The 17,661-nt window shown below is 37.2% G+C and overlaps 1 protein-coding gene across 1 annotated transcript; it reads left to right on the top strand.

Annotated features, from left to right (window-relative positions):
* The first annotated feature begins 165 nt into the window (after positions 1-165).
* On the top strand, positions 166-17,599 carry LOC131196159 (uncharacterized). The gene is made up of 5 exons (XM_058178621.1): positions 166-267; positions 5,736-5,929; positions 8,007-8,498; positions 9,676-9,792; positions 12,718-17,599. The coding sequence occupies exons 2-5, from the start codon at positions 5,839-5,841 to the stop codon at positions 12,735-12,737; spliced, it is 720 nt and encodes a 239-aa protein (XP_058034604.1). The 5' UTR covers positions 166-267; positions 5,736-5,838; the 3' UTR covers positions 12,738-17,599.
* Positions 17,600-17,661: the final 62 nt, after the last annotated feature.

The raw sequence follows: 17,661 nt of genomic DNA, 5'->3' as shown, positions 1-17,661 counted from the left end.
GAGAAAATGTACAAAAACTAGCTCTTTCAGGGACTGTTAAGCAATAGGGCTGTACTGTATTCTGAAGTCCATGATAGTTGCAAGCTTAAAGAAATAGATGGGAAAGGAAAGGAGATGAAATATTTTAATTGTGGCTGTCTTTTCTCAAGTCTTACAAAACAAAGTCTTTATTGTACATCAATGTCTTTCATAGCTTGATTTGTTTCTTTGACACATTACATACATTTCTCCTGCTTGAGCAGGGGGATGGACTAGAAGACCTCCAAGGTACCTTCCAGCTCTATTCTTTTCTAAATCTGTTTCATTTGTTTCTATATCCTATACAAAGACTTCATTACTCCCTTAGTGCCTCAAGTACTTGTGGTTTGTATTGTAGGTGGCAGCGATGGAAAAGCTACCTTACAAAGATACTAGGTGTATTTCGAATTCTGAGACTAGGTACTTTTTAACTCCACATGGACTTGGGTGCCTGAGTTTTATGGGTAACTACTACATGTAGAGAGTTTTGTCTCTGGAGGAAGGAAAGTCCAAATTGATAATACTGTACTTGGAATCCTGAATATTTTCAAATGAAATTAGCACCATACTCTTACTTGGGTTATTGTCCCAGCAAACTAGATTCATTTAACCTCTTGTGTGCCTCAATTAACATGCAAAATGTAAATCTCTTTAAAACCTTTAATTGAGGGACTCATGCTGCATGGATTTGTTCTAAGCTGTGAGTTTTAAAGCGTTACAATGGGAAAATCATGACATTAACAAGTACTTTATAATTTCATTGGTGAACAGTTAAAACACACCCAAAATGTGGATGCTACTGTATAAGATGAAATCTACACATAGAAGATGGGCATTGTGATTGCTAGGAAAGAATCCCAGTTTCTCTAACTTTCATTGATAAGGTACAGTTTTTAGGGGAAAGGTAGCAAAGTCTCTAATTTAATTATCTGCTGTGTTCCCTATCTGTTTTGCTCTCAGCAACTAGGGAAAGTCCCTTCTAGATCCAAACATTTCTGCTGCCTTCTTCAAATTAAGCTTAAAATTACCACTCCATCTGCCTCTTACCTTGAGTAGAACTACACAAGCTTTTGTCTCAACAAGTGCTACCATGTTAGAGCTTTTGGCCATGGAAGCTAAGTGGGACCAGCTTGGTAAAGAAACAATGGGGAAACAGCAGTTCTCCAGATTGGACTGAACAATGAAAAGATATCATAGAAAAAGACAATGGCAAATCTGTGTCATGCTGTTGCCCCAAAAACTGCATGTTTGTAATAGTGTAGAAACAAAATTATATTTGGGTGGGGGGAAGGGGAGGATAATGGGATGGGACTAGAAAAAGCGTTTGGCAAGATTCATGAAAATCAAAGAAGAAACAATGGGGAAGGTAGATGAGCCACTTTGAAGAGATTATTGTACTAAATTGAAGAATAAAATAGTTCACTATGAAATAGTGAGATATGACTTAAAGAGATCCATCAAACTTTGGTTCTAGAACATATTTTTTATAAAACAGGGATGAATAAATTGATAACTTTGACATTTTGAAATGTAAAAATTGGGCTGTCCAACTTATCAAAGAAGCAACTTTAATCATAAATGCTAACTACCATTCTATTATTATTTTTTTGTTTACATTTATACCCCGCCCTTCTCTGAAGACTCAGGGCGGCTTACAATGTATAAGGCAATAGTCTCATTCTATTTGTATATTTTTTACAAAGTCAACTTATTGCCCCCCCAACAATCTGGGTCCTCATTTTACCTACCTTATAAAGGGTGGAAGGCTGAGTCAACCTTGGGCCGGGCTCGAACCTGCAGTAATTGCAGGCTTTGTATTCTAATAACAGGCTTCTCTATTGCCTGAGCTATCCCGGCCCCTATTTTGTAATCCAACCTGGATTAACAATAAATGTCTTTCCCACCAGATTTTTTGCTGTTCACTTTGTTTTAGGAAATAATAAGTGGATCATAACTATAAATATTTACCGTAGATGCAGAGTATTTCTAGACATAGCTTTTTGAGATCGGCCAAGTGCTGACTAACTGCTGCCCTCTAGCTGACACTGAATTCTTAATATAGGAAGACAAATGTCTTATCAATACGTCAGAGACCTGATTGATAACTCCCATTATTTGAATGCAGTAACTGAATAATACAGTTTGATCAAGAGGAATAGAATAAATATAAATGTTCAAGGATTGCATTGCAGTTTTAACTAAAGCTAATATAATTGATCTATTCAGAATGAAGAAAACTCAGTGAAAATGGCAAAATGCTAACCATAAGCAAAGGATTCATTTGGATTCCTGCACAAGGATGGTAGTTTGGACTCAGTCTAAATATTTTCCACTAAATGTATTGATGCAGATACTATACTGGTCCTTTTACAACAGGCTACCACATCTAATAGTGTGGTAGATATTCTCTTATCATCAAAGTAACAGTAAGGTTTGACGACCAATCCAGTCAACTTTTATGTATAAAAGGCACATAATCTTTTTTTTAAATTTCAGGCAACAACATATCTTCATTCTATTAAGAAAGTTGCATCTGCACTGAGAAGATGAGACTATCAAGTTATTTTTCTCAAATCTGTTAAGACACTTTGAAGTCTGTTAGTTTGCAGATAGATAAGTATGTTGTTGACGGAACCAAAAGGTCCATTTAAGTTAGTTGTATTATTTATTCATTTGATTTACAGGTAGTCCTCAACATTTAATCATTTATTTAGTACTCATTCAAGGTTACCATGATACTGAAAAAAGTGGCTTATGACCAGTACTCACACTTCTGGTTGTTGCAGCATCCCCACATTCATACAGTATGATCAGAATTTGGGCGTTTGGCAATTGTCATGTATTTATGATAGTTGCAGTGTCCTGGGGTCATGTAAACCCCATTTGCAGCCTTCCCAAGTCAGGTTCCAACAAGTAAAGTCAATGGGGGAAACAGAATCCATGATAACAACTGCATGATTCACTTCACAACTGCCTTGCTTAGCAACAGAAAGTCTGGATACTATATACCTACATATATATATACCTACATATATTGTTGTGACAAAATAAATAAATAAATTGTGATTGTAAATAGAGCACTACCTGTACATTTACCTTACTACTGCTATCTTTCAACTCTATTTGGTATTTATCACTGTGAACATTGTTATCCTAATACCATATTCAGAACCTCCCAAACATTGTAAAATTAGCAGACATTGGACATTTCTTTCATGCATTTCTCTCATCAAACAAGCCAAAGGGCTTTATTAAAATTCCATTTAGGCAACCACACTAATTAGTTTTCTTCCTATGGGATTAAAAGTGGCAGACTGAGGTTCATGATAAATTATCATTTATAAAAGAAGTGTAAACATGCTCATTCAATTACCTCTGATGCATGTACTGTCCTATTCACTTAGGGCCTAGAAACCAAATAGACATCATTGTTCCAAATCCAACACAATGAGAATTTTGGAAGGTTGCAATCTGCTGAATCAACACTGACATTTTTGTCATTCTATCACTAGTCAGGAAACAGATTTTAAAAATCTGAGAAAACAAAGACTGCAGAAGTATAGACAAAACCTAGAAAATAATCAACTCATAGTGCGCATCTCAAAACATACATATAAAATTTGATATAGTAATTAAAGGGTTGGACTCGAAACTAACTGTTCTTCCTTTGGCATGGAAACCAACTGGTGACTTTGGATCAGTCAGCCCAACCCATCATAATAGGATTGTTGTGAGGAAAATAAAAGGGAGTCAGCATTAAGTAGATTGCAAAAAAAAATTAAGGTCAAATACAAATAAAATAAAATGTAGTCAATAGATGGATAATACAACCTAACAAATGGACATGTTTATTTATTTAGAACATATTAAACCTATAATGGCTTATGGTGAATTAAAGAAATATAGTTAAAGCATTATTAAAACATTATTAAACAAACAATTATATTTTCAAATAATTAAATTGTTTTGAAAAGTTAAGCAGTTAAATAATTAACATATATTTTGAGCCAATTCCTAAACTCTAATAAGGAAGGGACTTGTTCCAACTCCAATGGCAGTTTGTTCCACAGTATGACCTACATAATGAATCAAGCAGAATTAACAACTGATGTCAGATATATCCAAGGGAAGGATCAGCAAAATGTGTTCCATTGAATTAAAGGTGCAGAGTGAACATTATAAAATTGGATGGTCTGGTACCCATGAAAAAACTATTATGAACAACTTGAAATAGGTTTCAAATTCAACTGGCAACATAGGAAGTCAGACCTTCAGGAACACATTCCAGGTCTCAAAAATCACTTTTCAGCTTCTTATAGTAGAAATACAATGAAATAGATCAGTTAACTTGTAGAATCCAATAGATATTCATAGATATTTAGATAACTTGTTACTTTTTATGTTTATGACTACATCTGAAAGAGCCATGGACTTTGTACAGTATTCATTAATGTTTGCATTGCATGTGAAGAATATTTTCTAATCAAACACAAAAACTGATTGCCTTGGATTACTTGGATTAACTGTTTTGTACCAACTTGCCTCCAGCTTATATGTTCCACACTTCCCATCTGCCTGGCTGGTATGTTTAGTAGGTTAAACAATTACTAGTTGCATCACCCACATGGACCACCTGATGCAACAGCTATTCAAGATAATTAAAGAACCTGCAATATTTGTTTTGCTTTTCTTTCACCAGGAAATAAACTAGTTTTCAAAACATAAATCATAATGGTTACCATACCTGTGCAATGCAGACCAAGTCACCAAACAACCAAGTAAATGTGTAACTGTTTAAAACAATAGGCCTATTGTATGAGTCAGGAGCAAATGGCATCCCACCACAGGCACACAACACCCCCACACACAAAGCTAAGATGCAGAGTGCCCGTCATCAAAATATTATGATAGGGGGAAAATAATGAAAGAGAAAACTAACTATAAAAGGTAGCATTGGCTTTGCCAAACTTAACTTTTAGGGCCCCCCTAAATGTCTTTTGTTGCTAGTTAAGGATTGCACTACCCACATGCAGGTCAGCCCCAAATAATCTGAGGTGGTGTTTTTGGAATTGCATTCACCACCATGGCAGCCATACCAAGAAGGACGTCTGGCACTGGGGAGGTGCCCTTCCTGGCTGAGGAAATACAGGCCCACATATGTGGCGGAAAGTTGGTTATAGCTATGGAGGCATTGAGCAGACTGAAGTGATGGTTAATTCAGATTATCTGAAAAGGCAATGAAGGGTTGTTGAAAATGATCACAGTCGTGTCAGAAAAGATTTGGGGGTTGTGTATGCCTGGAATCAACAAAAGTTGAAAAGGGGTGGGGGGTGGGGGCACTTGACGAAACGTCCCAGGTAAGGTAGGCTGCCTTCAGCCCATTTAGCAGAAAAGCCGCATGTGATTGCCATTAACTCTTCCTCGCTCTCCTGCGGTTCAGCCTCTGGCCCGCCGCAGACGCGCCTGCGCCCCGCACCGAGACCGGGCACGCCAAAAATCTGCGAGGAGGCTTGCTGGAAACTACCCCTCACTGAGCCGTTCTTATGGCAACCGAGCCGGAGTGATAAACACTCTCCCGCGCGAGCGGACAAGGGGGGAGTTGCTCTGCCAGCGCAACGCGGGAGGGGAGGGGCGGGGTGTGCTTTGGTTGGGCTTTTTTTTTTTTTTTTTTTACGCGTCCGAGAAGGAACCACCTGTGCTTATTCCTTTCCCGGCAGGAAGCGGAGAGCCGACTCGCCGGGGTCTCACCTGCAGCCACAGCCGAGAAGACTCACCTGGGTGCCTGGCGCCCTTAGGAGCCGCTGTTATTATAACCGCGCCATGGGGTGCTCGAGCAGCGCTCAAACCAAAGTCAAGGAGTTCGGCCGACAAACTCCCAAATCCCCGGAGGCCAACGGGTTGCCCCAGTGCGGTGAGTGCTCGGCGGTTTTTAACGTGCGCCGAAGTGGAGGGAGTCGCCCTCGCAAGTGGCATCGCTTCAAGAAGCGGAGTTTGGGGCCGTAAGACATTCAAGGCTGGAAAAGCCTGGCCGATAAGAGAGCTAAATCAACGCGGAGAAAGAATAACGATCTTAGGATATGCAGCTCACTCCCCCTCCCCATCCCAACGTCTGCAACTGAAGACCTGCTTAGTCGCCTTTATTACTTCAGGGCAGACTGTTCTTGGCTGCCCTCGTTGAGTTCCCCTTTGTGTATCCCATTCCGTCGTAGGAGGGCAGGTAATTTCCACCACACACACCCCCATTGCAAAAGTTAAGCTTTGCTCTGGTCTTGCCCCTATTCGTACCCTTGTCCATTCTCTGTGGCACTTAGGAGAAATCAAAAGAGGAAACCACTTAATCATTCATTATGGATGGACCTAGTGATAAAATTCCCCATGCAAGTGAATCCTGAGGAATAAATCCTCACTTTGTTAAATGAGCCTATTTTAACAAATTAGCATAGGGCTGTTATCCTTATTAATAATTAATCAATAATAACACGTTGCTCTTTTGCAAGTTGGTTTGTCCTTAATGTTTATTTTCAGCGTTTTCTGCCAAATCAAGAAAAACAGCGGTTGAACTGGAACTGCTAAAATTCTGAGATGAATTGTACTGAAACTAATGAGGATTATGTATCAGTTTTAAAGATAGCTATGTAAATAAATGCTTTCTTCAAAATCAACTCATGTAGAAAATATTGATAAAAACTGTATTTTTGTGTGCACTTTGATGTGACAAATTCTATGTATTTCTGACTAATTTTAGAGTTGTATTTTAAAATAAACGTTCTTTAATTTTGTAATTTAAAGACTTACATCAGTTTTCTCATTTCTGTTTTTGAGGAATTATACAACTACTAATATGTGACATTTTAGTAAAGTTTTTAAATTCTCTTTTAAATTATCTCTTAATTCCTCTGACATGCTTTGATAATGTATTACATGAAGGACCAGTGTTATATACAATATAGCTCTTAGGTCTAATTATATTTTTATTGTAGTCAGGTAAACTACATAGAAATGTGAAGCAAAGTCTGCTAAACTGATGCATTTTTTTTACTGCTGATCTCAGAATGGTGGTTACGCTACAGATGACTCTGGGCAGCTTACAAGCCAGTAATCATTAAAATGATAAATAGCAATAATAATAGTATTTGAAGTATACATTTTTTTTTAAAAATTCTATTCTATTATTCAGGTTGACATGATATAATTCACAAATATTACAAAAAATAAACCTATTCACATGGGACCTGCATTAAAATATTGGGCTATGAAGTGATTTTGATCAGCTTTCAGATGCTTTAAGCCTCTCTTCTCTTAAGATACTCCATTCTTTTTCTTTTACTATTTGGATTTCTGCCCATAGCAGGTAATAATTTATATGTATGAAAATGCTCTTTAGGTTATTTTTTGCCTCTCCCCTTCAAGAATTTTTTTCCTGATTTTGTATATGTTGTGGGAAATGTAAGATTCCTCCATTATATCCCACCACAGTGAAAGGACTTCTGGTAGTTAGCATGATATAAAGAAAAACAACTGTAAGTAGGGATAAAAACTAAATAACAGTGAAATCAAAGATAAAACAAACATAAAAGCACAGATGGCCAAATCTTGTACAATGGCCTCTGGAACAGTTTCAGCATTTTTCCGAACACAGGAAGAGGATCAGTATGATCTCCTCAGAAAGACCGGGCCTTAGCTCATTTACCTATTTGTAAGCACAGTGATATACATGTATTTAAAATACATACAGTTTTGTCCATATTATTTCCTAGCGATTACCGGTAGTTATAGCAAAGCAACATGTGGTACCTTAAAGAATAACAATTTCATAAGTTATAATAAATCATATGGGTAGGATGAGAGGTGAGTAAATAGCAAATTCAGAAGGAAACAAAATGCATAAAAAGATAACTCCATGATTAACAGTGGATGCAAATATTTATTTATTTGTTTTTCTCTCTCTCTTCTTTAAAACACACATTTGATCAACACTGGGAAATCAGATGACAGCTTGCCTATCACAGATAAAAATGACACAGGATCTGACCAGACTAAACTTGAACCCCTGGAGGAGATGAAGCTTGGATCTTCTTGGAAAAAAACAGATGAGGATCTCTGTAAAGAGGAGCCTGATGCATTGATTCAGGAAATAACAAAATGTGACCTTTCTACCTGTCACAGAGTAGATCCTGAGGGTACAGAACCTCAGCTAATGGCACCAGAAGAAAAGTTTGACAGAAGTCAATGCTTATCTTTAGACTTTGTTGAAGCTGGTGGGCCTCAGGCTATGGAATCAACAGAGTTGGCTAGCAATCCTCAAGTTGGCACAGAAGCTGCTCTTTCTTCAGTTTCAGAATCTCTCCAGGATAAGAAGCCTGAACCTACCGAGACCTCAGAAGTGGCTATACTTGAGCCTTCAGCAGAGGAAATCCGATGTTTTGTAACAGAAATTGTGACGGAACTGCTTATGGATGAAGAGGAACAGCTAACAGAGGGTAATAAATATTCTCTTGTAACAATTTCAAGGGACAAGTTTAAACAATTATTTTTATGTGTGAATAGCAATAATGCTTACACTTATATACCGCTTCACAATGCTTTACAGCCCTCTCTAAATGGTTTACAGAGTCAGCATATTGCCCCTAACATTCTTGGTCCTCTGCTTGGGAAACTTTTGCTCAATGGATTTGAGCAAGTATTTGGGTATTTGAAAGTAATAGCAATAATTTATCCCGGAAAAGTAATAAAAAGGTATTATAGCTGTTCAAGATTAAATGATCCCATGCTATCAGGTGTTAATTTTTCCTTGTATGTTCCTCCCTTCAATAACTCTTACCAGATAAAGTGGTAATTAGATAATAACTTTAGGTGGGAAAGTTCTTTCTAGCGGTATATTTAGCGAATATATGCAAATGGGAGTAACCATCCCTAATCTGGAAAAGGATTTGCTCATTGCTAAGGATAATATTGTATTTCAGGTCAAATATAATTATTCCAATGCTTGTATGAATTGTTGACCCAAAATACCATACATACTGTGTTGTTTGCTTTAGACTACCGGAATCTATTTTTTTTCCAAAGTGCCATATTGCATTGAATTATGGTGCATCTTGTTCACTCTAAGAATGCATAGAAATTGAGATGATAATGGAAAGGAGGAAGTAATGGTAATCCTGCATTTTTACATAAGACCCGACAAGCTGTTTTTTTAGGATAATTGTGATCTACAAATATAGATTCTTGTACTGTATCAGTATGACAGGATCTATGAAAAATGTGTCCTGCTGGAAACAGCATCTGTAGTTTTTTATTGAATTACTTTAATAATTTTTTAGGGAATGGGAATTCCATCTATGTGCATCTACATGTTTTGATTTGGAATGCCAATAAAATGGTTAATATAGCTTTAATAATTTAATTTCTAAATAGTTTTACCAACTTTTTTTCAGCCACAAAGAAAGCTAACCTGAAGGATATGAATAGTTGCAATAATAAACAAAGAGGCTTTAGTGACTGAATTTCTAAAAAACAAGTACTAATATCTCAGCAGCAATACTAGGTATCTCTTGTGCTTTTTCCTAGTTAAAAAAAATCTATGGCTGACAAAGTAACATCTATAGTTTATGAAACACTCAGTGCTCTTTTCAGTGTTCCTTGCCTTGATCTCTATAGTTACTGTACCAGGTGAAGCAGGAGAAATGGTGGAAACTGAGACGCACCATGAGATAATACCTGGGGCCTTGGAAACAAAGGAAGAAACCAGAGAAGCTACACTGGTCACGGAGATAGGTATGTTGATGGAGAACATAAAAATGTAATACAATGTAATATATTAAGAATGCAGTATATTGTATTGATATTCTTGTGTGTTCTACAGCTGATGTTCAAGTAGCAGCCTGTGAATTGATATGTACATTTGCTGGGAATTTCTTTGAGAAAGTATTTCAGAAGACATGATGAATATGCATATTCAAAAGAGAACTAGAGATATAGGATGAATCATAGATGGACATGACCTTAAAAGTCATATAGTTTCACTTCTTGTTCAGTGCACTACATAGGTATCTTTTTGCCCTGTTTGAAGGCCTCCAGCAAAAAAATCACCACTTTATGTGACAGCCTATGTACATTCAGAAATAGCCTCTTCATGTCTGGTTTGAACCTCTTTCCCAGTAGTTTTAACTTACTAGTTCTGGTCCTGCCCTCTGAGGCAATGGAGAATAAGTGGGCCTCAAGTTATGACTGCTCCCTTAGTGACTATTCAAATAAGTAGCTCCCAGACTAGTTACTAACCCCACAGCCACGTGACCATTCTGGGCACTTGGTAACCAGTCCACATTTATGGACTTTGCAGCGTCCTGCAGTCCTGTGATCACAATTTTTTTACCAGAAACTGGCATTACTTTAGGTTTCTGGCAAAGACACCCATTGTAAAAAATAAGTTCACTTTCTGACTGCAGAAAGTGACTGCCGCAAAACAAGTCATAAAATCAGTCATGGTAACAATCTGCTTAATGACCAGCACAACACAATGTCCATAATTCACTCAACGCTCAGTAACAGTCATATGTCAATAACTACCTGTATAAGTCCACTACCTCTTCTGTGTAACAAGTCTCTATTTGAAGTCTGCTGTTATATTTTTCCTAATCTATTTTTTCCTGTAACCTCAACAGTCCCAGATCCTTTAACTCAGGGCTGTCACTCGCAGCCCGCAGGCTGGATGCGTCATGTGCTGGCCACGCCCAAACCCAGTTTAGCTAAGGGGAAAAAATTGTGATACATCACATGATGACGCTGTGACATGAGTTTGACTCTCCTGCTTTAATTGTTCCTCAAAATGTTTGGTTTCAAGACTCCTCACCATTTTCCTAGCCTTTCTCTGAATTCATTGTCTTTTTGGAACTGGGGTATCCAGAACTAGGCAAAAATTCTTTTTTTTTTTTTTTTATAAAAAGTTTTATTTTTACAATCATATCAAATAATTCATCCAATGTACAGTTATATACAATTAGTCGGGCTTGCCCAGTCACCACCCCCCTTTTTAACACTCTTCCCTCTTCTACCTTCTTCTACTTTCCAGACCTTCCTCTCCTTCTCTTATCTACATCCTCTCCTCCCTCCACCCTACACCTTCCTTCTCCCTCTTCTACCCCTCTTCCTTCCTCTTCTCCTCTTTCCTACCTCCAGAACTAGGCAAAAATTCTTAATGATGTCTGAATAGGGTAAAATAAATGCTACAATTAAATCCCAATGATCTAGGCTCTAATGCTCTTGTTAACATAGTAATTGCTTTTTTTTTAGCAGTGCAGGAGACTGCTGGTTCATGTTTGACTTGTGACTTGTTAGCCCCTTCAGATTTCCACCTTCCTTTACTTGTGTCATTCCTTTTTTCCCCTATAATCCTCCTCATCACTCCCCTCCAAAGATTATTGTTAAAAATTTGTTAGCATAATTTTCTGCACCATAGGAAAGAAATGCTGTAACAGGTATGGGGAAGGGTGCATCAAAGCAAGCTGCAAATTGGACAGATTTACCATTTGGTTCCTTCACCCTCACCCTATTGTTCAGTCAGGATGCTGTTTTAAAAGTGAAAGCATAGCCTTGAATCTTCTGATGTAAACCAACTAGCTGATAATAACAGCTGGAAGTACTTGGAAAATGAGATGCTTAATTAAACACTCTTAATTCCATAGTTACTATTTGCCAAACTTGTTTTAGTAAGAATCAGATTATTGCTATAGCTTTGAGATTTCCCATTCTCACTCATCTGATTAGCTGGAAGTCAAAGCAAGTAATGACAAACAAATAAGAACAAGCAGTTCTTGTTTTTTAATATCTTTTTATTGTTTCTGACAGCAGAGGTTTCTTTCCTGAGAAACTTTAAAATTATTTCAGGGAGGAAAAACATTAATTGTCTCCTATCAAAGTACTGACTAGGGCCCATAAGGGTTGGCTACAGGCTACCATACTGCTGAGATACACACATACACGCACACAATTTTATTCCACATTTCTTTTTAATGAACTACAACCTGGATTGTTTCCACTAGACTGTCTTCTATCACTCCCTCCCTGAGCAAAGGAGTGATCTCCTTTACCTGATGAGAATATAGTCCTCCAAGGTAGGATTTGGTCTTTTTTTGCTTATGCTGAGTAGACTGGGTGCTGCAGTTCATAAAATAATTTTTTTTGGTACCTCTAAATCTGTGCTAACTCCTAACAACTGCCTGAAGATGTCCCTGCCATTTTCATGGCAAGATTTCAGAAGTGATTTGCCATTGTGTGCTTCCTAGGGAAGAGAGAGAATGACTGGTTACCCAGTCAGTTTTGTGCCTAAGGTGGGACTGTAATTCACAGTTTCTTAATTTTTAGCCTGTTACCTTAACCTTTACGTCAAACTGGTTCTCTTTTAGAAATGTTTGGAGTACCGCAAATTATCCATCCTTGATCTAGTTGGCTATCTAGATTATCTATTCAGTTTTAGAATCTCTTCTTTCTGTTCAGCTTTAGGATCTAAACTGTTTTAGGATTCTATTCAAGATCTCCATTTCCAATCTGAAATTTATCGTTTCAAAAGCTTATTCTATTTTTGTTTTGTTTTTTACATAAAAAGCACTAGCAAATTTTCATGGTACGTGCATATATCTTTACTTCAAAAATTATTCACCTGAAGATCTTTATCACTTTTTAAATTCTGCCTTCGTATTACAGAACAAGCTAATGAAGAATGACCCAGGGCTCCTGGCTGGACTTCATGGCTAAACTTTATGGCTTCTGGCTGGACCTTATCCTTGATTGCTCAGTTAAAATTTATATTCCTGTTTGACAAAAATCTAGTTTTTTAAAAAGCTTGTATAAACTTATCACAACTACTGAATACTAAGTGAAAACCATTTTAAGAAATTTTAATGGAAAAATCAAGTTGCCAAGGCACCACTGAGGAACTGCATTGTTAAACCATCACACCTGCCAGAAAGTGCCTCCTGCTATTGTTTCAAGGGAACTACAAATTGCAGAACACTTTTACTTGCTTTAGGTAGAAAATAAATATGAAGGATAATACAGCACAAATAATATAAATTGTAAATGTGATTATAGATACTTAGATCTAAGAATGTATATGGTCTAAACTAGGGTGAAAATAACCAAATTCCAGTGGAGTTTTTGCAGATTAATTGCATTAAATTTCTTAGGTGAAGTTTCTTGTAAACATGTAAGAATTGTAATGGGGATCGGATGGAGTTAGGCTGATTTATAGCATCGATCTTATTCCTTTAATATGGTATAGGAAAGAAAATACCAATTTCATTTCCTGAAACTAATGAAAATAGTGATTGTGATCCTCAAAATACTTAGTTGAGCACTAGTATGAATTGTTGACATTTAAAAATTAGAGGAGATAGCCTACTAAAAAAACAATTATATTGCAAATGTCAGGCTAAAAATGAAATGATTGATTACAGTATTCTTTAAACTATGCAACCAATAAAGTGAGCAGAGCTGTGCTTCACTCATTTTCAGAAACATTTATTTGCTGCTATTTGTGTGATATGGCTGGTCTCATGCCTTCTCAAACATCTCTAAAATGTAACCTTAAACTTTGAAATAAATAATATATTTGTGGAATATGATAACGTTGTCCAAATATGGGAGTCTATTGGGTAAATGTCTATGGGTATTGTAGAAAATATATTAACTACATACTTGGTACAACTCAGGAAAGCAGGAAGGTCTTGTAACTGATAGATTTTAGAACCATGCAACTTATGAAATGGAAGGCATTTTATAGGATATCCAATCCAGTTGCTGCTCAGTGCAGGAATCCAATGAATTATTGATGGCCATCCTCCACCCCCTTTGAAAACTTCCAGTTGGAATCACCACTAACAACTCTGTTAGGAAATGCTTCCTAATATTCAGTTTTAATCTCAACCAGCTGGTCATTATCATGCTGTGTGAAAAGAGAAAGGATCTGGATACAATGCTTTTATTAATGTAACCAAGGTTGCATTTTATGTAACTGCCATACCACTATTTTCTCATGTTCAGCTAGCAGGCCTTGCTATTCCTAGATGCATCTCACTTACATGACTTCCCACCGAATCAATTCTGTACAATCCTGTACCTATTCATCTGATCTTTTCTACCCAGATGCAGGTCACTTGTCACAGTGAATCATTGGATTTGGCCCAGCATTTAAGTCTTTTGAATAGTGACTTTGTCCATAATGTCAATCTCCTTAATTTTGTATCATTTGATTCATCTTGTGGGTCTTTAAAAAAAAGAGATTGAATAGCAGCAACCAATAACATCACTCTATTTTCCTCCTGAATAATACTGAAAAATTTATGAGATCCTTTGGGGCTTGCAAGTCATTCAGCTATAAATCCATCGGACTGCAATACCATATTTATTTACCTTAGCTGCACTTACTGTACATGAGAGGACTTCACAGATGCTTTGCAATCATGGTTCACACCATCCATAGCATTCTCTTGGTATAGCAGCTCGTCATCATCTCAGAAAAAAATTAATTAGCCTAACTTGATTTGTTCTTTGCAAACACTGGTTCCAGGAACAATATTGCCTAAGTGCTTCCAATACTGAATGACAGGTTGCCGAATGAATGCCTGCCTTAATACAGGCATTAACTGATTGGTAATTTTCCTGATCTTTCCTCTTTCCCTTACTGAGTTTATATTGGTTCTTCTCTAATCTTCAGTATCTTTCCCTTTCTCCTGAGGTCTTCAAAAATACAGATACAGATTAATAGAGTTGGAAGGGACCTACGATGAAGCACCCACAACTTCTGAAGACAAACTGTTCCATTGGTTGATTGTTCTGTCAGAAAGTTTATCATTTCCAGGTCTCTCCTTGTTCAGTTTCCATCCATTATTCCTTGTCTGGCCTTCAGGTGCTTTGGAAAATAGCTTGACCCTCCTCCTCTCTGTGGCAGCACCTCAAATATTGGAACACTGCTATCATGTTTCCCCTGGTCCTTCTCTGCACTAGACTAATCAGCTATTCCAAAACCACTTTTGCCAACAACTACTACTCCCCGGGATTTAATTTATCTGACTCTGTTGATAAATTCATTTAAATTTTGAGTTCAACCATGCCTTGTGAGCTATGCCTCCACCTTTCTATCTTTTGGGGAAGAGTTCTCTCTCCTGAGAGTGAATGGAAAAATGTTCAAGAGTTTCACTTTCTCCTTATTCCCCTGTATACTATTCATGTAACAGGCTTATAACCACAATTTTTTTATTATAAACATACCACACAAAATTACTATTGTATTTTGCATTTCTCACCAGACTTACTACATTTTGAGTTTAGTATTCCCAAGTCTGTTCCTACAAGCTCATATGTGCAATGTTAGTATTCCACCTTAGTTATCGGCTCATATTTCTCATAAATCTTTTTTTTTTTTTTTTTGCTTTTTAGGTCATGATCCACACAGATCTCCTAAAGCTTTCCAATTTTTCCTTCCTATGGAATTTTTGTTTGTTTTTGTGCTTTCAGAATCTTATTTTTTTAGGTTCTCCTATTCTCCAAATTGTGATGCAGCATTTCAAAGTAATATCTTCCCATTTTTCATCTAAGTCCAAGATATGTGACTGACTTCTCACTTTTCCTCCCTAATTAACTCTTTGATATGGTCGCTTTCTTTCAAAATGCCTAAAAGCTCCAGTCAGTTGACCGATTCCTTGTTGATTGGGATTAGGTCAGGAGAGCTGACTTTGTTTTGCCTACGTTCTGAAAAATTAAACTGTCAGCAAGAGAAATCAGTTTCCCCCCCCACTTCTAGCTTAGTTAGTTTTACAGCAAATCTCAGATTATTTGAAGAATTTTACAGGTAGTCCTCAATTTACAACAGGTTATTTAGCGACCGTTCAAAGTTACGTGGCACTGAAAAAAGTGACTTACGACTTTTTTCCACACTGATAACCGTTGCAACATCTCCATAGTTGTGTGATCAAAATTCAGATGCTTGGCAACTGACTCATATTTATGACAGTCGCAGTGTCCCAGGGTCACGTGATCACTTTTTGCAACCTTCAGACAAGCAAAGTCAATGGGGAAGCCAGATTCGCTTAACAACTGTGTTAATATTGTAACACCTCCAGTGATTCACTTAACAACTGTGGCAAGAAAAGTTGTAAAATGGGACAAAACTCATTTAACCAATGTCTCGCTTAACAACAGAAACATTGGGCTTAATTGTGGTTGTAAGTCAAGGATTACCTGTATTTAGGAAGATATTGTCCACAACCTCTGGGAGATTAGTAGTACTCTTAGGCAGTGATATCACTTCTGTTTCTTATGCTGTTCCATCTATATACTTTGAACAGAATTTCCAATATTTAGGAACAAGAATTCCCCAGGTTTGCTCACAAACTCTGCATCCCTTTATGCCAGATCTACAGTAGTTCTCAGTTAATGACTGCCCTGTTTAACAACCATTGAAACTTGCATTGGAATCGACAATATAGCTTTACAGCTGGTCCTCAATCTTACAACCACTGCAGGATCCCCAATCATGTGATCACCATTCAGCCATTTGGCAATTAGCATGCATTTAAGACAGTTGCAGCAGCCTGCAGTCACATGATCACCATTTGAGTTTAATACAGGGGTCTCCAACCTTAGTAACTTTAAGGCTTGTGGACTTCAACTCCCAGAGTTCCTCTGCCAGCTTTGCTCTGGGAGTTGAAGTCCACAAACCTTAAAGTTACGAAGGTTGGAGACCCCTGATTTAATAGATAGCTTCTGACAAACAACCAGTTGGGAAGCTGGCAGTAATTTGCAAATCAAGAGTCACGTGCTATTCCACTTGCCGGTAATGACCGCAAATTATTTGCTTAACAACCACAACAGAACTGACATATGTCCAGTGCTGCCCCTTGAGGTTTCATTTAATTAGTTGTCGGTCCCAATTGAATACTACCTGTATTTGTTTATATGACAGCCAGTGTGGTATAGTGATTAAAGACACCAGGCTGGAAACGGAGAGAAAGTGAATTCTAATCCTGCCTTATGGTCAAATTACCTGTAAGGACAGTATTAGTTTTCTGACATTTTGGCCTGCATGTCCCAAGTGCAACCAAAGCCTAGTTCTCCCTAATGCTATTCTATGCAAGCTGGAATTTGTAAACCATTTTGTAAACCAACATGCTATTGCTTGCATATCAATAACTATGAGGTAGATGCAATAAAATCATGGGAAAAGTTGCATAATATCAATCCCTAGTTTTAGTCATATGAAAGCTGGCAAACATGTTTTCCTAGGTAGTATCTTAATATTGCAAAATTGATAATTAAAAAGAAATAGGGTACCTAGCATAATACTAGTGCTCTATTTAAAATGCCCATTTGTCTGAAATTTGGTGTAAAAGGGTTTGTGACAATATCTATAAGATCAATCAATCAATCAATCAATCAATCAATCAATCCCACACAGAATTATATCGATTTGTTGTGGAGGAAAAAAACATTTGAATATTTCTGAATTGACATTCTAATTTGGACAGGCAGGCTGTTTTCCATTGTACTGAATTAAGATCCAAACTGAATCTTCTTAATAGAGCACTATAAACCTGACTATTAGAAGGTCTACTCAGAAAGCCCAAACACACTTTTAAAAAATAAATAAAT

This window comes from Ahaetulla prasina, chromosome 3 (genome assembly GCF_028640845.1).
Source record: "Ahaetulla prasina isolate Xishuangbanna chromosome 3, ASM2864084v1, whole genome shotgun sequence".
Classification (NCBI taxonomy): Eukaryota; Metazoa; Chordata; class Lepidosauria; order Squamata; family Colubridae; genus Ahaetulla; species Ahaetulla prasina.
Note: the sequence above shows the minus strand (reverse complement) of the source record. Positions and strands in the feature narration are given on the sequence as shown.